Genomic DNA, 22,036 nt, shown 5'->3' with positions numbered 1-22,036 from the left:
GCTTGTTTGGAATATAAACAGATCACTTTTATTTATCAGAATTTACAGCATCATTAATATTTCCCACAGCTGGGTAAAAATAGATTCCGGGCAGAGAAACTGATTTCTGTGGAGGAGCCGCGGAACTGTCACTAGATGGCGATTTTTCGTACAAACTTCTGGAACCACATGTAGGATGTTGCTGCACACAGTCCATACCTTCCAAATCAAAATACAACATTTATACAGTCAGCGAACCATCAAACCGACCTAATCAGATAGGTTACAACAGTCGCAGATTGAACAGGCATGGGGCTCTTTACTGAGGGGGCGACCAGGAGAGGCTGGATAGGGGAGACATGCTGGTGTGGCCAGAACCAGGCCATAAATGTCACTACTCAAACCAATAGGGAATTCTGGTGAGAATGTAGAGCTCGCTCCCATAGGGAGTGGCTGATTAAGGTGAGGGGAAGCTGGATTAATACGAGGGAGGAAGGAAAGGGTGAGAGGCAGCTGGCGGAGCAGAAATATCGGCTTGGACCAGTAGTGATTTCTAGACATGTTGGCATTGAGGTTATAAGCAGGACTTGGCCCGACAGTGCCTGCCTCCTGCCCCAGGATCTTACCAGGTTAGGATATACTGCAGGTGCTCGTTCCTCAGGGTCACTCTTGTCTGTCCTCCGATTGGACCTCCAGGGACTGTGCTTTCTGTGAGAGATGGTGATGTAATCAGTTGAAGAAAAGCAGCAAAATGATCAGTCAGAAACCCGGCCGAGGCAGAGAGAACGCAGCGCGGCTCCAGGTTCCTGTCACCTCACAAGCTGAACTCTAACCTCGAGGCAAGGTGCTAAGGTTTTGATTGGATGGATAAAGAGGCCACATATTCCTTGGGAAATCTCGGCTGAGGGATCCAGTTCCAGCTGGATAGAATTAAAAAGCTTGAACGTGAGGTCACATTGAGGTGCAGAGGTCTGGTGACCATCTTATAAAAAGGACAGAACTGGAGAAGGTGTAAAAACTCTCAAGAAGAACACCAGAAATCAGAGGTTAGAAAGGAAAGGGCGAGATTGAAGAGAATGTCCGAGAGACAGGATTGGACAGGGTAAACGTCGAGGAGTTGTGGGTGAAATCACAATTTGAAGTAGCCCAGAAGATACAGGAGCAGAGGCAGGCCATTCGGCCCATCAGTCTGCTCTGCCATTCAATGAGTCATGGCTGATCTGAGATCATAATCCTCAACTCCACTTTCCCATCTTATCCCCATAACCCACGATTCCCTTACTGATTAAAAATCTGTCTGTCTCAGCCTTGAACATACTTAACACCCCAGCCTCTGCAGCCCTCTGCGGGAAAGAATTCCAGATTCACTCCCCTCTGAGAGAAGAAGTTCCTCCTCATCTCTGTCTTCAGTGGGTGACCCCCTCACTCTGAGATGATGCCCTCTGGTCCTAGACACTCCCACAAGGGGAAACAACCTCTCAGCATCGACCCTGTCAAACCCCCTGGAGAATCTGATATGTCTCAATAAGGTCGCCTCTCATTCTTCTAAACTTCAATGAGTTCAGGCCCAACCTACTCAACCTCTCCTCATAAGAAAATCCCTCCATACCCGGGATCAAACTAGTGAACCTTCTTTGGACTGCCTCTAATGTCTGTATATCTTCCTTGGATAAGGGGCGCAAAACTGTTCACAGTATTCCAGGTGGGGTCTAACTTGTGCCGTGTATAGTTATAGCAAGACTTCCTGATTTTTATACTCCTTTCCTTTTGACTCCCACAAACAGCAGTTAGAGAGTTACCACATCATCTATTTTAGCGATGTTGGCTGAGGGTTAAATAGTGACAACAGAACTGACCCTCTGACAGTGCGGCACTCCCTCAGTACTGACCCTCTGACAGTGCGGCACTCCCTCAGCACTGACCCTCTGACAGTGCGGCACTCCCTCAGCACTGACCCTCTGACAGTGCGGCACTCCCTCAGCACTGACCCTCTGACAGTGCGGCACTCCCTCAGCACTGACCCTCTGACAGTGCGGCACTCCCTCAGTACTGACCCTCTGACAGTGCGGCACTCCCTCAGCACTGACCCTCGGACAGTGCGGCACTCCCTCAGCACTGACCCTCTGACAGTGCAGCACTCCCTCAGTACTGACCCTCTGACAGTGTGGCACTCCCTCAGTACTGACCCTCTGACAGTGCGGCACTCCCTCAGTACTGCACTCCCTCAGTACTGACCCTCTGACAGTGCGGCACTCCCTCAGCACTGACCCTCTGACAGTGCGGCACTCCCTCAACACTGACCCTCTGACAGTGCGGCACTCCCTCAGTACTGACCCTCTGACAGTGCGGCACTCCCTCAGCACTCCCTCAGCACTGACCCTCTGACAGTGCGGCACTCCCTCAGCACTGACCCTCTGACAGTGCGGCACTCCCTCAGTACTAACCCTCTGACAGTGCGGCACTCTCTCAGTACTAACCCTCTGACAGTGCGGCACCCCTTCAGCACTGACCCTCTGACAGTGCAGCACTCCCTCAGTACTAACCCTCTGACAGTGCGGCACTCTCTCAGTACTAACCCTCTGACAGTGCGGCACTCTCTCAGTACTGACCCTCTGACAGTGCGGCACTCTCTCAGCACTGACCCTCTGACAGTGCGGCACTCCCTCAGTACTGACCCTCTGACAGTGCGGCGCTCCCTCAGCACTGACCCTCTGACAGTGCGGCGCTCCCTCAGTACTGACCCTCTGACAGTGCGGCGCTCCCTCAGTACTGACCCTCTGACAGTGCGGCACTCCCTCAGCACTGACCCTCTGACAGTGCGGCGCTCCCTCAGCACTGACCCTCTGACAGTGCGGCACTCCCTCAGTACTGACCCTCTGACAGTGCGGCACTCCCTCAGTACTGACCCTCTGACAGTGCGGCACTCCCTCAGTACTGACCCTCTGACAGTGCGGCACTCCCTCAGTACTGACCCTCTGACAGTGCGGCACTCCCTCAGCACTGACCCTCTGACAGTGCGGCACTCCCTCAGCACTGACCCTCTGACCGTTTGGCGCTCCCTCAGTGCTGACCCTCTGACAGTGCGGCACTCCCTCAGTACTGCATGGAAATGTCGCAAAAACAGAAGATGCTGGAAAACCTCCGCAGGTCTGGCAGCATCTGTGGAGAGCAAATAGGGCCAACGTTTCGAGTTAGCCCTGACATCTCTCCACAGATGCTGTTGGACCTGCTGAGATTTTCCAGCCTTTTCTGTTTTTGTTTCAGATTCCAGCATCTGCAGGATTTTGCCTCCAGCATGGAAATGTCAGCCTGGGTTGTGGGCTTGAGTAACGAGTGGAACCCACAATCTCTCACTTCGAGGTGGTGAGTGCCACTCTGAGCAGTTTCTCACCCAGTCTTACCCAGGTCCGCATCGATGAGGATCGGCTCAGTGCCAGCAACCTGTGCCATTGCCTCCAAGTCCCGGTAATGCCAGCAATTCTTCGTAACATCGTTCTGAGGGGTGAAGGGTTTGCGAGTTTCTGTGAGTCGAACCACCCCAACAAGTTCGACCTCTTCTGTAATCTAGGGAAAGGAGATGACAAACAACTCGTCATCCTGAGAAAAAGATCCACAGTTCCCAGCACCGACTCTGAATGCTGCAAATGATTCCCCACTGATACTGAACCAGAGAGTCTCCACCCTCCTCCCGCCCCACCCCGCCTCTCGACACCTGTCCAATTTTGGCCCAAGCATGTTGACCTTGAAGCCAGCGAACGAGCAATTTGTATTGGTGGCGAGTTATGGAGACTGGTTGCCACAGGTTACTGAGGCCACAAAGTTCCCATCGCCACAAACTATCACAGAGGAGCGGTGGCCACTCAGCCCCGCAGTCCATGGACTCGCTCCTGTTTTGGTGTCCACCCACCCAGTGACTTGGCCTCTCTCCCTCACCGGCCCGTCTGTTGGCTCCTCTCACCTGTCCTCTGCTGCGAGTTTCGGGTTTGACCCTCGTTCTGGGTACAAAGCCCCTGTTCACCAGAATCCTCACCCTGAAATACAGAAATTCATCCAGAGGTCACAGCACGCAAGGAGCGACTGGCGATTAGTTTTACGCACACTATGATGGAGCTGATGGCTGGGACAGGGGGCTAGCCTCAGAGTAATGGGCTGAGTGGTCTGCTCACTGCCGATATCACAGGCCAACATCAAAACAAACTCATTTTTCCAACTAATTTGGAGTTTCAGTGGGAAAGACAAGCCGACGTGCTGTGGCTAACAGCAAAATACCTCAAGGACACATCAGGAAGAGAATAACCTCATGCTGTACCTGTCCTGGGAGTGTTTGATGGGGGCAGTGTAGAGGGAGCTTTACTCTGTATCTAACCCCGTGCTGTACCTGTCCTGGGAGTGTTTGATGGGGGCAGTGTAGAAGGAGCTTTACTCTGTATCTAACCCCATGCTGTACCTGTCCTGGGAGTGTTTGATGGGGACAGTGTAGAGGGAGCTTTACTCTGTATCTAACCCCATGCTGTACCTGTCCTGGGAGTGTTTGATGGGGGACAGTGTAGAGGGAGCTTTACTCTGTATCTAACCCCATGCTGTAGCTGTCCTGGGAGTGTTTGATGGGGAAAGTGTAGACGGAGCTTTACTCTGTATCTAACCCCATGCTGTAGCTGTCCTGGGAGTGTTTGATGGGGAAAGTGTAGACGGAGCTTTACTCTGTATCTAACCCCATGCTGTACCTGTCCTGGGAGTGTTTGATGGGGACGGTGTAGAGGGAGCTTTACCCTGTATCTAACCCCGTGCTGTACCTGTCCTGGGAGTGTTTGATGGGGAAAGTGTAGAGGGAGCTTTACTCTGTATCTAACCCCGTGTCGTACCTGTCCTGGGAGTGTTTGATGGGGACAGTGTAGAGGGAGCTTTACTCTGTATCTAACCCCGTGTCGTACCTGTCCTGGGAGTGTTTGATGGGGACAGTGTAGAGGGAGCTTTACTCTGTATCTAACCCCGTGCTGTACCTGTCCTGGGAGTGTTTGATGGGGACAGTGTAGAGGGAGCTTTACTCTGTATCTAACTCTGTGCTGTACCTGTCATGGGCGCTGAATGGCCTCCTCCTGTTCCTGTGTAACAGGCTCGAGGGGCTGAGTTGCTACCTCCTGTTCCTGAATGGCGCTCTGATACATACCCCAGGTCTGAGCAGTTGAATGGTGTGACTACATTGGCCCCGGTCTCTGTGCTGGATATCAGACGTCCAGCTTCCTGTTTCTCCTTGTTTGCGTCCACCCGCGATCGGGGCATGATGTAGAGCTCCGTTGAATGGTCAAACCTTCCTCGCACCCTCACTCGCCTGTACTCCAGCTCCTTCAGCTCCAGCGCTCTGCACAGAGAGCACACAAGGATTAGAGTTTGTGTTAGCACCGCCCTCCCCCGCCCACACACAGGACTGAACCCCAGGGCAATGACTGCAAATTTACTCAATCCCAGCCTCCCAAACACTGATTGTGGAAAGGACCAAAGACAGAGGGTCAGTGCGAGCCCGGAAAGGAAGGGCTTTCTCTCATGAGGAAAGGTTGAACAGGTTGGGCCTTTACCAACTGGAGTTTAGATGAGAGGTGATCTTATTAAAACATAAGATTTTGATTTGATTAATTGTCACAGTGAAAAGTATTGTTTCTTGCGCGCTATACAGACAAAACATACCGTTCATAGAGAAGGAAAGGAGAGGGTGCAGAATGTAGTGTTACAGTCATAGCTAGGGTGTAGAGAAAGATCAACTTGTTACGAGGTAGGTCCATTCAAAAGTCTGACAGCAACAGGGAAGAAGCTGTTCTTGAGTCGGTTGGGACGTGACCTCAGACTTTTATATCATTTTCTCTGAAGGAGGTGGAAAAGCGAATGTCTGGGGTGCGTGGGGTCCTTAATTATGCTGGCTGCTTTGCCAAGGCAGAGGGAAGTGTAGACAGAGTCAATGGATGGGAGGCTGGTTTGCGTGATGGATTGGGCTACATTCACGACCTTTTGTAGCTCCTTGCGGTCTTGGGCAGAGCAGGAGCCCATACCAAGCTGTGATACAACCAGAAAGAATGCTTTCTATGGTGCATCTGTAAAAGTTGGTGAGAGTCGTAGCTGACATGCCAAATTTCCTTAGTCTTCTGAGAAAGTAGAGACGTTGGTGAGCTTTCTTAACTATAGTGTCGGCATGGGGGGACCAGGACAGGTTGTTGGTGATCTGGACACCTAAAAACTTGAAGCTCTCGACCCTTTCTACTTTGTCCCCGTTGATGTAGACAGGGGCATGTTCTCCTTTACGCTTCCTGAAGTCGATGACAATCTCCTTTGTTTTGTTGACATGGAGGGAGAGATTATTGTTGCCGCACCAGTTCACCAGATTCTCTATCTCATTCCTGTACTCTGTCTCATCATTGTTTGAGATCAGCAAACTTGAAAATCGAATTGGAGGGGAATTTGGCCACACAGTCATAGGTGTATAAGGAGTATAGCAGGGGGTTGAGGACACAGCCCTGTTGGGGCACCGGTGTTGAGGATGATCGTGGAGGAGATGTTGTTGCCTATCCTTACTGATTGTGTTCTATGAGTTAGGAAGTTTAGGATCCAGTCGCAGAGGGAGGAACTGAGGCCCAGGCCACGGAGTTTGGAGATGAGTTTTGTAGGAATAATGGTGTTGAAGGCTGAGCTGTAGTCAATAAAGAGGAGTCTGACATAGGTGTCCTTGTTATCTAGGTGTTCCAGGGTTGGGTGCAGGGCCAGGGAGATGGCGTCTGCTGTGGACCCTGTTGCGGCAGTAGGCAAACTGTAGTGAACCCAGGCAGCCCAGGAGGATGGAACTGATTTGTGCCATGACTAACTTTTCGAAGCACTTCATAATGATGGACGTCAGAGCCACCGGCCGATAGTCATTAAGGCTTCGCTGCTGGCTTTTCTTTGGTACCGGGATGATGGTCATCTTCTTAAAGCAGATAGGGACCTCAGATTGTTGTAGATTCTGAGAGGGGATTGACAGGGTGGATGCTGAGAGGAAGTTTCCCCCTCTGGCGGGGGACATTTAAATTCAAGCAGTCTCCATGAGGAGGAATTTCCTCTCTCGGAATTCTCTCTCCCTGAGAACAGCACAGACTGGGTCACTGAATATGCCGTTACACAGATTTCTGATCAATAAAGGGAGTGGAGGGTTCAGACAGGGAGTGGAGTTGAGGCCACAATCACATCAGCTGTGACCTTATTGAACGGCAGAGCAGGTTCAGCGGCCGGATTCTTTTATATTCCTTTCGCAGTGTGTGGGCATCACTGGCTTGACCAGCATCTTTGCCCATCCCCAACTGCCCCTTGAGGTGGTGGTGGTGAGCTGTCTTCTTGAACCCGCTGCAGTCTATGAGGTGTAGGTACACCCACAGTGCTGTTAGGGAGGGAGTTCCAGGATTTTGACCCAGCGACAGTGAAGGAACGGCGATATATTTCCAAGCCAGGATGGTGAGTGACTTGGAGGGGAACTTCCAGGTGGTGGTGGGGGGGGGGTTCCCAGGTATCTGCTGCCCTTGTCTTTCTAGATGGTAACGGTCATGAGTTTGGAAGGCACAGGCTAAGAAACCTCGGTGAATTGCTGTAGTGCATCTTGTAGATGGTACACACGACTGCCATTGTGAATCAGTGGTGGAGGGAGTGAGTGTTTGTAGATGCCAATCAAGCGGGGCTGCTTTGTCCTGGATGGTGTTGAGTTTCTTGAGTGTTGGAGCTGCACCATCCAGGCAAGTGGGGAGTATTCCATCACACTCCTGACTTGTACCTTGTAGATGGTGAACAGGCTTTGGGGAGTCAGGGGGTGAGTTACTCACCACAGGATTCCCAGCCTCTGACCTGCTCTTGTAGCCACAGTATCCACATGGCCGGGTCCAGTATCCACATGGCCGGGTCCAGTTCTGTTTCTGACCCAGGATGTTGATAGTGGGGGATTCAGTGATAGTAATGCCATTGAATGTCAAGGGGTGATGGTTAGATCTTCTCTTGTTGGAGATGGTCATTGCCTGATACTTGTGTGGTGTGAATGCTACTTATTCTTTATAAGCCCAAGCCTGGATATTGTCCAGGTCTTGCTGCATTTGGACACCGACTGCTTCAGTATCTGGGGAGTTGCAAATGGTGCTGAACATTGTGCAGTCATCGGCAAACATCCCCACTTCTGACCTTATGATGGAGGGAAGGTCATTGATGAAGCAGCTGAAGATGGTTGGGTCTCGGACACTGACCCTGAGGGACTCCTGCAGTGATGTCCTGGAGCTGAGATGATTGACCTCCAACCACCACAACCATCTTGCTTCATGCTAGGTATGACTCCAACCAGCAGACGGGTTTCCCCCCCCCGATTCCCATTGACTCTTTGATGCCATACTCAGTCAAATGTTGTCTTGATATCAAGACCACTCACCCTGACCTCATCCTGAATTCAGCTCTTTTGTCCAATTTCACATTCCCAACTACCCTGATAACCACAGCGCCTCATGGATTTCATGGGGTCCAGAGCCGGTGTTGAGGAGTCCCGGGGCAACTCCCTCCTGTTGCCCTCGAACTTGGGTCAACTGATGCCATGGACAAAGACACTCAAACTCTTTAATTATTGTACAACAAGTCTCCTTTGTTGCACTCTAAGTTACCACAAAAGTATCAAACTTTACAACTAAACGTTAGCTCACCAGACATCAAACTTTGTAAAGTATTCAACCTCTGTCTACTTTGTTATACACTAAGTATTCAAAACCTCAGAATATTCAGACTCACAGCTTGGTCATTGGGATACTACCCATGGTCAGGCGGCCTGATCAGATTCTCCCTGATGGGTTTTGTTCCGATATCACCAAGTCCCAGACTCTGAGCGTTGCTGCTTCTTCTGTTGACCCTGCTGATGTTTCCGAATCTCTCCTTACACAGATATTGCTGGCACCGATCATGCTTCCAGTCACGTACTCACAGGACAGGCACTAATCAATCGCTGTCCTTTTGGTCACAAAAGCTGAAGAGTCGTGCCTCTGTCAGGGGTCGTATTTCTCTCAGGAACACAACACACAGATGTGTGTCCAATCACTATCTGTTAAAGGCATTGTGCAATTGGCTCCAGAGCCTGTTCCATAGCTGCACATCCTGTTCTTTGCTGCTCCTACTGTCCTTAGCCTCATACAGAGTTAGCCCTTCTAATCATCAGGCCTGGCTGGTGCCTTTATGAACACCCACCAGGCTACAGTCCCAACTGTATACCACTGTGCCACCACCTCTGGGTAGGACATACCCAGAGTTGGTGATGGCAATAGCTGGGACATTATCTGTAAGGTATGTTTCCATAATATACCAGGCTGTTGCTTGACTAGCCTGGGAGACAGCTCTCCCAATTTTGGCACAAGCCCCAGATGTTATCAGAGAGGATTTTGCAGGATTGACAGGGCTGGATTTGCTGTTATTTTAACAGACCGTAGCAGTTAAAAACAACTGAGTGGCTTATCAGGCCATTTCAGAGGGGTGTTGAGAGTCAACCACATTGCTGTGGCTCTGGGGTCACATGTAGGCCAGACCAGGTGAGGACGGCAGATTTCCTTCCCTAAAGAGCAATACTGAACAAGATGGGTTTTTAGTGTTTTTATCTGGGATTTGAAGTGATGTTGCCACAGCTTTAATCTGAGCCTCTGGATTTCGCTCCAGAGACATTCCCTGAACTCCAATAGTTCCCCTGAGATTGACCATTGCTCCTACTTCTTACAGCTGTGAAGCTGGGGGTCAGAGTTACTCACTCCAGACGCAGGGGGGTCAGAGTTCCTTACTCCAGACGCAGGGGGTCAGAGTTACTCACTCCAGGGGCAGGGGGTCAGAGTTCCTTACTCCAGACGCAGGGGGTCAGAGTTACTCACTCCAGACGCAGGGGGTCAGAGTTCCTCACTCCAGGGGCAGGGGGTCAGAGTTCCTCACTCCAGGGGCAGGGGGTCAGAGTTCTTCACTCCAGGGGCAGGGGGTCAGAGTTCTTCACTCCAGGGGCAGGGGGTCAGAGTTCCTCACTCCAGACGCAGGGGGTCAGAGCTCCTTACTCCAGAGGCAGGGGGTCAGAGTTCCTTACTCCAGACGCAGGGGGTCAGAGTTCCTTACTCCAGACGCAGGGGGTCAGAGTTCCTTACTCCAGACGCAGGGGGTCAGAGTTCCTTACTCCAGACGCAGGGGGTCAGAGTTCCTTACTCCAGGGGCAGAGGGTCAGAGTTCCTCACTCCAGGGGCAGAGGGTCAGAGTTCCTCACTCCAGACGCAGGGGGTCAGAGTTCCTTACTCCAGACGCAGGGGGTCAGAGTTCCTCACTCCAGACGCAGGGGGTCAGAGTTCCTTACTCCAGACGCAGGGGGGTCAGAGATCCTCACTCCAGACGCAGGGGGTCAGAGTTCCTTACTCCAGACGCAGGGGGTCAGAGTTCCTTACTCCAGACGCAGGGGGTCAGAGTTCCTCACTCCAGACGCAGGGGGTCAGAGTTCCTTACTCCAGACGCAGGGGGTCAGAGTTCCTCACTCCAGGGGCAGGGGGTCAGAGTTCCTTACTCCAGACGCAGGGGGTCAGAGTTCCTTACTCCAGACGCAGGGGGTCAGAGTTCCTTACTCCAGACGCAGGGGGTCAGAGTTCCTCACTCCAGACGCAGGGGGTCAGAGTTCCTTACTCCAGACGCAGGGGGTCAGAGTTCCTCACTCCAGGGGCAGAGGGTCAGAGTTCCTCACTCCAGGGGCAGAGGGTCAGAGTTACTCACTCCAGACGCAGGGGGTCAGAGTTACTCACTCCAGGGGCAGGGGGTCAGAGTTCCTCACTCCAGACGCAGGGGGTCAGAGTTCCTCACTCCAGACGCAGGGGGTCAGAGTTCCTCACTCCAGACGCAGGGGGTCAGAGTTCCTTACTCCAGGGGCAGAGGGTCAGAGTTACTCACTCCAGGGGCAGAGGGTCAGAGTTACTCACTCCAGACGCAGGGGGTCAGAGTTACTCACTCCAGGGGCAGGGGGTCAGAGTTCCTCACTCCAGACGCAGGGGGTCAGAGTTCCTTACTCCAGACGCAGGGGGTCAGAGTTCCTCACTCCAGACGCAGGGGGTCAGAGTTCCTTACTCCAGACGCAGGGGGTCAGAGTTCCTTACTCCAGGGGCAGGGGGTCAGAGTTCCTTACTCCAGGGGCAGAGGGTCAGAGTTCCTCACTCCAGAGGCAGGGGGTCAGAGTTACTTACTCCAGACGCAGGGGGTCAGAGTTACTTACTCCAGACGCAGGGGGTCAGAGTTCCTCACTCCAGACGCAGGGGGTCAGAGTTCCTCACTCCAGACGCAGGGGGTCAGAGTTCCTTACTCCAGACGCAGGGGGTCAGAGTTCCTCACTCCAGACGCAGGGGGTCAGAGTTCCTCACTCCAGACGCAGGGGGTCAGAGTTACTTACTCCAGACGCAGGGGGTCAGAGTTCCTCACTCCAGACGCAGGGGGTCAGAGTTCCTCACTCCAGACGCAGGGGGTCAGAGTTCCTCACTCCAGACGCAGGGGGTCAGAGTTCCTTACTCCAGGGGCAGAGGGTCAGAGTTACTCACTCCGGGGGCAAGGGGTCAGAGTTACTCACTCCAGAGGCAGGGGGTCAGAGTTACTTACTCCAGACGCAGGGGGTCAGAGTTACTTACTCCAGACGCAGGGGGTCAGAGTTCCTCACTCCAGACGCAGGGGGTCAGAGTTCCTCACTCCAGACGCAGAGGGTCAGAGTTACTCACTCCAGGGGCAGAGGGTCAGAGTTCCTCACTCCAGACGCAGAGGGTCAGAGTTACTCACTCCAGACGTAGGGGGTCAGAGTTACTCACTCCGGGGGCAAGGGGTCAGAGTTACTTACTCCAGACGCAGGGGGTCAGAGTTCCTCACTCCAGACGCAGGGGGTCAGAGTTCCTCACTCCAGACGCAGGGGGTCAGAGTTCCTTACTCCAGACGCAGGGGGTCAGAGTTCCTTACTCCAGACGCAGGGGGGTCAGAGATCCTCACTCCAGACGCAGGGGGTCAGAGTTCCTTACTCCAGACGCAGGGGGTCAGAGTTCCTTACTCCAGACGCAGGGGGTCAGAGTTCCTTACTCCAGACGCAGGGGGTCAGAGTTCCTTACTCCAGGGGCAGAGGGTCAGAGTTCCTCACTCCAGGGGCAGAGGGTCAGAGTTCCTCACTCCAGACGCAGGGGGTCAGAGTTCCTTACTCCAGACGCAGGGGGTCAGAGTTCCTCACTCCAGACGCAGGGGGTCAGAGTTCCTTACTCCAGACGCAGGGGGGTCAGAGATCCTCACTCCAGACGCAGGGGGTCAGAGTTCCTTACTCCAGACGCAGGGGGTCAGAGTTCCTTACTCCAGACGCAGGGGGTCAGAGTTCCTCACTCCAGACGCAGGGGGTCAGAGTTCCTTACTCCAGACGCAGGGGTTCAGAGTTCCTCACTCCAGGGGCAGGGGGTCAGAGTTCCTTACTCCAGACGCAGGGGGTCAGAGTTCCTTACTCCAGACGCAGGGGGTCAGAGTTCCTTACTCCAGACGCAGGGGGTCAGAGTTCCTCACTCCAGACGCAGGGGGTCAGAGTTCCTTACTCCAGACGCAGGGGGTCAGAGTTCCTCACTCCAGGGGCAGAGGGTCAGAGTTCCTCACTCCAGGGGCAGAGGGTCAGAGTTACTCACTCCAGACGCAGGGGGTCAGAGTTACTCACTCCAGGGGCAGGGGGTCAGAGTTCCTCACTCCAGACGCAGGGGGTCAGAGTTCCTCACTCCAGACGCAGGGGGTCAGAGTTCCTCACTCCAGACGCAGGGGGTCAGAGTTCCTTACTCCAGGGGCAGAGGGTCAGAGTTCCTCACTCCAGGGGCAGAGGGTCAGAGTTACTCACTCCAGACGCAGGGGGTCAGAGTTACTCACTCCAGGGGCAGGGGGTCAGAGTTCCTCACTCCAGACGCAGGGGGTCAGAGTTCCTTACTCCAGACGCAGGGGGTCAGAGTTCCTCACTCCAGACGCAGGGGGTCAGAGTTCCTTACTCCAGACGCAGGGGGTCAGAGTTCCTTACTCCAGGGGCAAGGGGTCAGAGTTACTCACTCCAGAGGCAGAGGGTCAGAGTTACTCACTCCAGACGCAGGGGGTCAGAGTTCCTCACTCCAGACGCAGGGGGTCAGAGTTACTTACTCCAGACGCAGGGGGTCAGAGTTCCTCACTCCAGACGCAGGGGGTCAGAGTTCCTCACTCCAGACGCAGGGGGTCAGAGTTCCTTACTCCAGACGCAGGGGGTCAGAGTTCCTCACTCCAGACGCAGGGGGTCAGAGTTCCTCACTCCAGACGCAGGGGGTCAGAGTTACTTACTCCAGACGCAGGGGGTCAGAGTTCCTCACTCCAGACGCAGGGGGTCAGAGTTCCTCACTCCAGACGCAGGGGGTCAGAGTTCCTCACTCCAGACGCAGGGGGTCAGAGTTCCTTACTCCAGGGGCAGAGGGTCAGAGTTCCTCACTCCAGAGGCAGGGGGTCAGAGTTACTTACTCCAGACGCAGGGGGTCAGAGTTACTTACTCCAGACGCAGGGGGTCAGAGTTCCTCACTCCAGACGCAGGGGGTCAGAGTTCCTCACTCCAGACGCAGGGGGTCAGAGTTCCTTACTCCAGACGCAGGGGGTCAGAGTTCCTCACTCCAGACGCAGGGGGTCAGAGTTCCTCACTCCAGACGCAGGGGGTCAGAGTTACTTACTCCAGACGCAGGGGGTCAGAGTTCCTCACTCCAGACGCAGGGGGTCAGAGTTCCTTACTCCAGACGCAGGGGGTCAGAGTTCCTTACTCCAGACGCAGGGGGTCAGAGTTCCTTACTCCAGGGGCAGAGGGTCAGAGTTCCTCACTCCAGGGGCAGAGGGTCAGAGTTCCTCACTCCAGACGCAGGGGGTCAGAGTTCCTTACTCCAGACGCAGGGGGTCAGAGTTCCTCACTCCAGACGCAGGGGGTCAGAGTTCCTTACTCCAGACGCAGGGGGGTCAGAGATCCTCACTCCAGACGCAGGGGGTCAGAGTTCCTTACTCCAGACGCAGGGGGTCAGAGTTCCTTACTCCAGACGCAGGGGGTCAGAGTTCCTCACTCCAGACGCAGGGGGTCAGAGTTCCTTACTCCAGACGCAGGGGTTCAGAGTTCCTCACTCCAGGGGCAGGGGGTCAGAGTTCCTTACTCCAGACGCAGGGGGTCAGAGTTCCTTACTCCAGACGCAGGGGGTCAGAGTTCCTTACTCCAGACGCAGGGGGTCAGAGTTCCTCACTCCAGATGCAGGGGGTCAGAGTTCCTTACTCCAGACGCAGGGGGTCAGAGTTCCTCACTCCAGGGGCAGAGGGTCAGAGTTCCTCACTCCAGGGGCAGAGGGTCAGAGTTACTCACTCCAGACGCAGGGGGTCAGAGTTACTCACTCCAGGGGCAGGGGGTCAGAGTTCCTCACTCCAGACGCAGGGGGTCAGAGTTCCTCACTCCAGACGCAGGGGGTCAGAGTTCCTCACTCCAGACGCAGGGGGTCAGAGTTCCTTACTCCAGGGGCAGAGGGTCAGAGTTACTCACTCCAGACGCAGGGGGTCAGAGTTACTCACTCCAGGGGCAGGGGGTCAGAGTTCCTCACTCCAGACGCAGGGGGTCAGAGTTCCTTACTCCAGACGCAGGGGGTCAGAGTTCCTCACTCCAGACGCAGGGGGTCAGAGTTCCTTACTCCAGACGCAGGGGGTCAGAGTTCCTTACTCCAGGGGCAAGGGGTCAGAGTTACTCACTCCAGAGGCAGAGGGTCAGAGTTACTCACTCCAGACGCAGGGGGTCAGAGTTCCTCACTCCAGACGCAGGGGGTCAGAGTTACTTACTCCAGACGCAGGGGGTCAGAGTTCCTCACTCCAGACGCAGGGGGTCAGAGTTCCTCACTCCAGACGCAGGGGGTCAGAGTTCCTTACTCCAGACGCAGGGGGTCAGAGTTCCTCACTCCAGACGCAGGGGGTCAGAGTTCCTCACTCCAGACGCAGGGGGTCAGAGTTACTTACTCCAGACGCAGGGGGTCAGAGTTCCTCACTCCAGACGCAGGGGGTCAGAGTTCCTCACTCCAGACGCAGGGGGTCAGAGTTCCTCACTCCAGACGCAGGGGGTCAGAGTTCCTTACTCCAGGGGCAGAGGGTCAGAGTTCCTCACTCCAGAGGCAGGGGGTCAGAGTTACTTACTCCAGACGCAGGGGGTCAGAGTTACTTACTCCAGACGCAGGGGGTCAGAGTTCCTCACTCCAGACGCAGGGGGTCAGAGTTCCTCACTCCAGACGCAGGGGGTCAGAGTTCCTTACTCCAGACGCAGGGGGTCAGAGTTCCTCACTCCAGACGCAGGGGGTCAGAGTTCCTCACTCCAGACGCAGGGGGTCAGAGTTACTTACTCCAGACGCAGGGGGTCAGAGTTCCTCACTCCAGACGCAGGGGGTCAGAGTTCCTCACTCCAGACGCAGGGGGTCAGAGTTCCTCACTCCAGACGCAGGGGGTCAGAGTTCCTTACTCCAGGGGCAGAGGGTCAGAGTTACTCACTCCGGGGGCAAGGGGTCAGAGTTACTCACTCCAGAGGCAGGGGGTCAGAGTTACTTACTCCAGACGCAGGGGGTCAGAGTTACTTACTCCAGACGCAGGGGGTCAGAGTTCCTCACTCCAGACGCAGGGGGTCAGAGTTCCTCACTCCAGACGCAGAGGGTCAGAGTTACTCACTCCAGGGGCAGAGGGTCAGAGTTCCTCACTCCAGACGCAGAGGGTCAGAGTTACTCACTCCAGACGCAGGGGGTCAGAGTTACTCACTCCGGGGGCAAGGGGTCAGAGTTACTTACTCCAGACGCAGGGGGTCAGAGTTCCTCACTCCAGACGCAGGGGGTCAGAGTTCCTCACTCCAGACGCAGGGGGTCAGAGTTCCTTACTCCAGACGCAGGGGGTCAGAGTTCCTTACTCCAGGGGCAGAGGGTCAGAGTTACTCACTCCAGAGGCAGAGGGTCAGAGTTACTCACTCCGGGGGCAAGGGGTCAGAGTTACTCACTCCAGAGGCAGGGGGTCAGAGTTCCTCACTCCAGAGGCAGGGGGTCAGAGTTACTTACTCCAGAGGCAGAGGGTCAGAGTTCCTCACTCCAGGGGCAGGGGGTCAGAGTTACTCACTCCAGGGGCAGAGGGTCAGAGTTACTCACTCCAGAGGCAGAGGGTCAGAGTTACTCACTCCGGGGGCAAGGGGTCAGAGTTACTCACTCCGGGGGCAAGGGGTCAGAGTTCCTCACTCCAGAGGCAGGGGGTCAGAGTTCCTTACTCCAGACGCAGGGGGTCAGAGCTCCTTACTCCAGGGGCTGGGGATCAGAGTTACTCACTCCAGAGGCAGGGGCAGGGGGTCAGAGTTACTCACTCCAAGGGCAGGGGGTCAGAGTTACTCACTCCAAGGGCTGGGGGTCAGAGTTACTCACTCCAAGGGCTGGGGGTCAGAGTTACTCACTCCAGAGGCAGAGGGTCAGAGTTACTCACTCCGGGGGCAAGGGGTCAGAGTTACTTACTCCAGAGGCAGAGGGTCAGAGTTCCTCACTCCAGGGGCAGGGGGTCAGAGTTACTCACTCCAGGGGCAGAGGGTCAGAGTTCCTCACTCCAGACGCAGAGGGTCAGAGTTACTCACTCCAGACGCAGGGGGTCAGAGTTACTCACTCCGGGGGCAAGGGGTCAGAGTTACTTACTCCAGACGCAGGGGGTCAGAGTTCCTCACTCCAGACGCAGGGGGTCAGAGTTCCTCACTCCAGACGCAGGGGGTCAGAGTTCCTTACTCCAGACGCAGGGGGTCAGAGTTCCTTACTCCAGGGGCAGAGGGTCAGAGTTACTCACTCCAGAGGCAGAGGGTCAGAGTTACTCACTCCGGGGGCAAGGGGTCAGAGTTACTCACTCCAGAGGCAGGGGGTCAGAGTTCCTCACTCCAGAGGCAGGGGGTCAGAGTTACTTACTCCAGAGGCAGAGGGTCAGAGTTCCTCACTCCAGGGGCAGGGGGTCAGAGTTACTCACTCCAGGGGCAGAGGGTCAGAGTTACTCACTCCAGAGGCAGAGGGTCAGAGTTACTCACTCCGGGGGCAAGGGGTCAGAGTTACTCACTCCGGGGGCAAGGGGTCAGAGTTCCTCACTCCAGAGGCAGGGGGTCAGAGTTCCTTACTCCAGACGCAGGGGGTCAGAGCTCCTTACTCCAGGGGCTGGGGATCAGAGTTACTCACTCCAGAGGCAGGGGCAGGGGGTCAGAGTTACTCACTCCAAGGGCAGGGGGTCAGAGTTACTCACTCCAAGGGCTGGGGGTCAGAGTTACTCACTCCAAGGGCTGGGGGTCAGAGTTACTCACTCCAAGGGCAGGGGGTCAGAGTTACTCACTCCAAGGGCAGGGGGTCAGAGTTACTCACTCCAAGGGCAGGGGCTGGGGGTCAGAGTTACTCACTCCAGAGGCAGGGGCTGGGGGTCAGAGTTACTCACTCCAGAGGCAGGGGCTGGGGGTCAGTGTTACTCACTCCAAGGGCAGGGGCTGGGGGTCAGAGTTACTCACTCCAGGGGCAGGGGCTGGGGGTCAGAGTGCGTTCTCTCCTTCAGTTCTTTGATAAGCTGCAGTTTCCATTTCCGACGCTGAACCTGGAAAGACAGAGAAATAATCAGACCCCGCCCAGAAAACCCACCCCCACCACCTCCCGGGCCCCACCCACCTCCCCAGACAGGCCCCACTCCCTCAAGGTTACCTGCCAGGTTCCGAGGCCAAAGGTGGCGGCTGGGATTAGGAGCAGAGCCCACTTCAGGATGGAATTGTCAGCACCTTCAGCAACCGCTGTGGTGGCGATGTGCGCTCCATTGCGTCTCACAACCCCTGCAGCCCAAACACACACAGCAGCATTAACCATCGCTCTGGGCCCAGACTCCCCATCACTATAACACCCTCCAGACTTACAACCCTCGGATCCCAACTTTAATCCCTCCACTGCTGGCAGCCGTGCCTTCAGCTGCCTGAGCCCCGAGTTCCAGAATTCCCTCCCTAAGACACTCGCTAAAACCCACCCTCGGCTGACCTGCCCTGTCTGTTGGTATGATGCAATGTCAAATTCTGTTTGAATCACCCTTTTCTGAATCAGCTTGACATGTTTTCACTAACTAAAGGTGCTATATAAATGCGAGGTGGAAGTATTCCCAAGCTGTGATTGCAGAGTGAGGAGAGTTCCTTACCATTGAACTTTGATCTGACACCGGGGAAGGTCAGGTGAGTTCCAGTGACCACTTCTGCTGAGCGAACATTCAGTACCTGAGAGAAAAGAACCCAGAAAGATTTAAAAGGGCTCAACACCAGGGATTCCTGTGGGCCCCACCGATACACTGCCGATGTCTTCCTTAAGACTCCATGCTTAATACAAGGCAGAGAGCTCAGAATCATAGAATCCTCTGCAGGAGGCTATTCGGCCCATCGAGTCTGCACCAACTCTCCGAAGGGCCAACTTGCCCATCCAGACCCCACCCATAACCCTGCACTATTCGGCCCATCCTGCCAGTGCTGGCTCCTTTAAGAAGCTATCCAATCACGGAACAAATCTCACCAGAACATTCAATACACGATGATTCTGGAAAATGGAGAGGAGATTCAGCCTTAAACTGAGTTCCAAGAGGCTGCAGTGTCTGAGCTGTGCTTATACAGCGACAGATCTGTATCCAGGACTTCGTGCACAAGATAAGGCTGAAGAATTTGCAACAATCTTCAGCCAGAAGTGCCGAGTGGATGATCCATCTCAGCCTCCTCCAGTGGTCCCCAGCGTCACAGATGTCAGTCTTCAGCCAATCGATTCACTCCATGTGATATCAAGAAACGGTTGGAGGCAGTGGATACGGCAAAGGCAATGGGCCCTGATAACATTCCAGCAATAGTACTGAAGACTTGCGCTCCAGAATTTGCCACTCCCCTGGCCAAGCTCTTCCAGTACAGTTACAACACTGGCATCTACCCAGCAATGTGGAAAATTGCCCACATATGTCCTATACACAAAAAGCAGGACAAATTCAACCTGGGCAATTACCACCCAATCAGTCTACTCTCGATCAGCAGTAAAGTGATGGAAGGGGTCATCGACAGCGCTATCAAGCAGCACCTGCCCAGCAATAATCTGCTCAGTGACGCCCAGTTTGGGTTTTGCCAGGGTCACTCAGCTCCTGACCTCATTACAGCCTTGGTTCAAACATGGACAAAAGTGCTGAATGTCAGATGTTTTGTTTTAACACATTTACAGGATGTGGGCTTCGCTCGTCAGTATTTACTGTCCATCCCTAATTGCCCTCAAAAAGATGATAGTAAGCTGCTTTCTTGAGCCACTGCAGTCTCTGAAGTGTAGGTACAGTCATGGGGAGGAATTCCAGGATTTTGACTCGGTGACAGTGAAGGAACGGCGATAAATTTCCAAGACAGGATGGTGAGTTACTTGGAGGAGAACTTGTAGGTGGTGATGTTCTCAGGTATCTGCTGCCCTTGCTCTTCTAGATGGTATGGGTCGTGGGTTTGGAAGGTGCTGCCTAAGGTGCCTTGGGGAGTTCCTGCAGTGCATCTTGCAGATGGTACACACGGCTGTCACTGTGTCAATGGTGGAGAGAGTGAATGTTGAAGGTGGTGGATGGGGTGTCAGTCAAGTGGGCTGCTTTGTCCTGGATGGTGTTGAGCTTTTTGAGTGTTGTTGGAGCTGCACCCATCCAGGGAAGTGGGGAGTATTCCATCACACTTCTGACTTGTGCCTTGTAGATGGTGGACAGACTTTGGGGAGTCAGGAGGTGAGTTACTCGCCACAGGATTCCTAGTGAGGAGTATTCCATTGCATTCCTGATTTCATAGAATCATAGAAACCCTACAGTACAGAAAGAGGCCATTCGGCCTGTCGAGTCTGCACCGACCACAATCCCACCCAGGCCCTACTCCCATATCCCTACACATTTTACCCTCTAATCCCTCTAACCTACGCATCTCAGGACACTAAGGGGCAATTTTAGCCTGGCCAATCAACCTAACCCGCACATCTTTGGACTGTGGGAGGAAACCGGAGCACCCGGAGGAAACCCACGCAGACCACGAGGAGAATGTGCAGACTCCACACAGACAGTGACCCAAGCCGGGATTCGAACCTAGGAGCCTGGAGCTGTGAAGCAGCAGTGCTAACCACTGTGCTACCGTGCCGCCCTTTCTTTGTGTCTTGTAGATGGTGGATAGGCTTTGAGGAGTTAGGTGAGTTACTCATCGCAGTATTCCCAGTCTCTGACCTGCTCTGGTAGCCACTGTGTTTATATGGCTGGTCCAGTTCAATTTCTGGTGAATGATCACCCCCCAGGATATTGATAATGTAGGGGATTTCAGTGATGGCAACATCGTTGAATGAGAGTGACTGCCATTTATATTCAGCTGCTTCATCAATGATCTTCCCTCCATCATAAGGTCAGAAGTGGGGATGTTTGCCGATGACTGCACAATGTTCAGCACCATTCGCGACTCCCCAGATACTGAAGCAGTCGGTGTCCAAATGCAGCAAGACCTGGACAATATCCAGGCTGGGACTGACAAGTGACATTCACGCCACACAAGGTCCAGACAATGGCCATCTCCAACAGGAGAGAATCCAAACATCCCCCCCTTACATTTAATAGCTTTAACATCACTAAATCCCCCACTGTTAACACCCTGGGGGTTAGCATTGACCAGAAACTCAGCTGGACTGGATTACACTGTGCAGACTCTGCGCGTTCTCCCCGTTCTCCCCGTGTCTGCGCGTTCTCCCCGTGTCTGCGCGTTCTCCCCGTGTCTGCGCGTTCTCCCCGTGTCTGCGCGTTCTCCCAGTGTCTGCGCGTTCTCCCCGTGTCTGCGCGTTCTCCCCGTGTCTGCGCGTTCTCCCCGTGTCTGCGCGTTCTCCCCGTGTCTGCGCGTTCTCCCCGTGTCTGCGCGTTCTCCCCGTGTCTGCGCGTTCTCCCCGTGTCTGCGCGTTCTCCCCGTGTCTGCGCGTTCTCCCCGTGTCTGCGCGTTCTCCCCGTGTCTGCGCGTTCTCCCCGTGTCTGCGCGTTCTCCCCGTGTCTGCGCGTTCTCCCCGTGTCTGCGCGTTCTCCCCCGTGTCTGCGCGTTCTCCCCGTGTCTGCGCGTTCTCCCCGTGTCTGCGCGTTCTCCCCGTGTCTGCGCGTTCTCCCCGTGTCTGCGCGTTCTCCCCGTGTCTGCGCGTTCTCCCCGTGTCTGCGCGTTCTGCCCGTGTCTGCGTGGGTTTCCTCCCACAGCCCAAAGGTGTGTGGGTTAGGCTGATTGGCTGTGCTAAATTGCCCCTCAGTGTCCCATTGGCCACGGTGGATGCACAGGGAGGGTGGGAGAGTCACTGCAGACTCGATGAGCTGAATGGCCTCCTGCACTGTGTATAAACACTGAGGCTCCAAATCCCCCGAGAAAGGGGCAGGGAGAGCGCGGGGTCGCAGGCCTCCAGCTGCCCCCCATCCCGGGGACCGGCGGGAACTCACCCGGCGGCAGACAACCCGCAGCATCCTCACCCGGAACCTCCGCTACACTTCCGGGTCACAATTTCCGGCTCACACACGGAAAGCGCCATCTTGTTCACGGGGCGGGGCTGGGGTGAAGGGAGGGCGGCCGAGGGGGCGGGGCCGGGGTGAGGGGGGCGGGGCCGGGGTGAAGGGAGGGCGGCCGAGGGGTGAGGGGGGCGGGGCCGGGGTCTCTGTTTTGGATCAGTTGCTGCCGCAGGATGTGCGGCTGATGTTTGGCCCTGTGGCCGGGTCTGCCAGGGAATCTCAGCGCCCCCACCCTCTGACCCCTAACCCCGACCCTCTGACCCTAACCCCGACCCTCTGACCCTAACCCCCACCCTCTGACCCCTAACCCCGACCCTCTGACCCTAACCCCGACCCTCTGACCCTAACCCCCACCCTCTGACCCCTAACCCCGACCCTCTGACCCTAACCCTCTGGCACAACGTCCACCCTCTAACCCTAACCCCTCCCCTCCGACCTTAACCCTTTGAGTTAGTCTCAGGTAACAATATCATTC

General features: G+C 54.9%; 1 protein-coding gene across 1 annotated transcript; it reads right to left on the bottom strand.

Annotated features, from left to right (window-relative positions):
- Positions 1 to 4: 4 nt before the first annotated feature.
- surf1 (SURF1 cytochrome c oxidase assembly factor) lies at positions 5 to 21,593 on the bottom strand. Its single transcript, XM_078226165.1, has 9 exons — positions 21,496 to 21,593; positions 18,202 to 18,277; positions 17,724 to 17,848; positions 17,537 to 17,619; positions 5,147 to 5,338; positions 3,938 to 4,010; positions 3,381 to 3,543; positions 606 to 687; positions 5 to 198 (listed from the first exon to the last, which is right to left on the bottom strand). Exons 1-9 carry the CDS (start codon positions 21,517 to 21,519, stop codon positions 132 to 134), a joined length of 885 nt encoding a protein of 294 aa, XP_078082291.1. The 5' UTR covers positions 21,520 to 21,593; the 3' UTR covers positions 5 to 131.
- Between the last annotated feature and the right edge of the window lie 443 nt (positions 21,594 to 22,036).

The sequence above is a fragment of the Mustelus asterias genome, chromosome 13, assembly GCF_964213995.1.
Source record: "Mustelus asterias chromosome 13, sMusAst1.hap1.1, whole genome shotgun sequence".
Taxonomy (NCBI): domain Eukaryota; kingdom Metazoa; phylum Chordata; class Chondrichthyes; order Carcharhiniformes; family Triakidae; genus Mustelus; species Mustelus asterias.
Note: the sequence above shows the minus strand (reverse complement) of the source record. Positions and strands in the feature narration are given on the sequence as shown.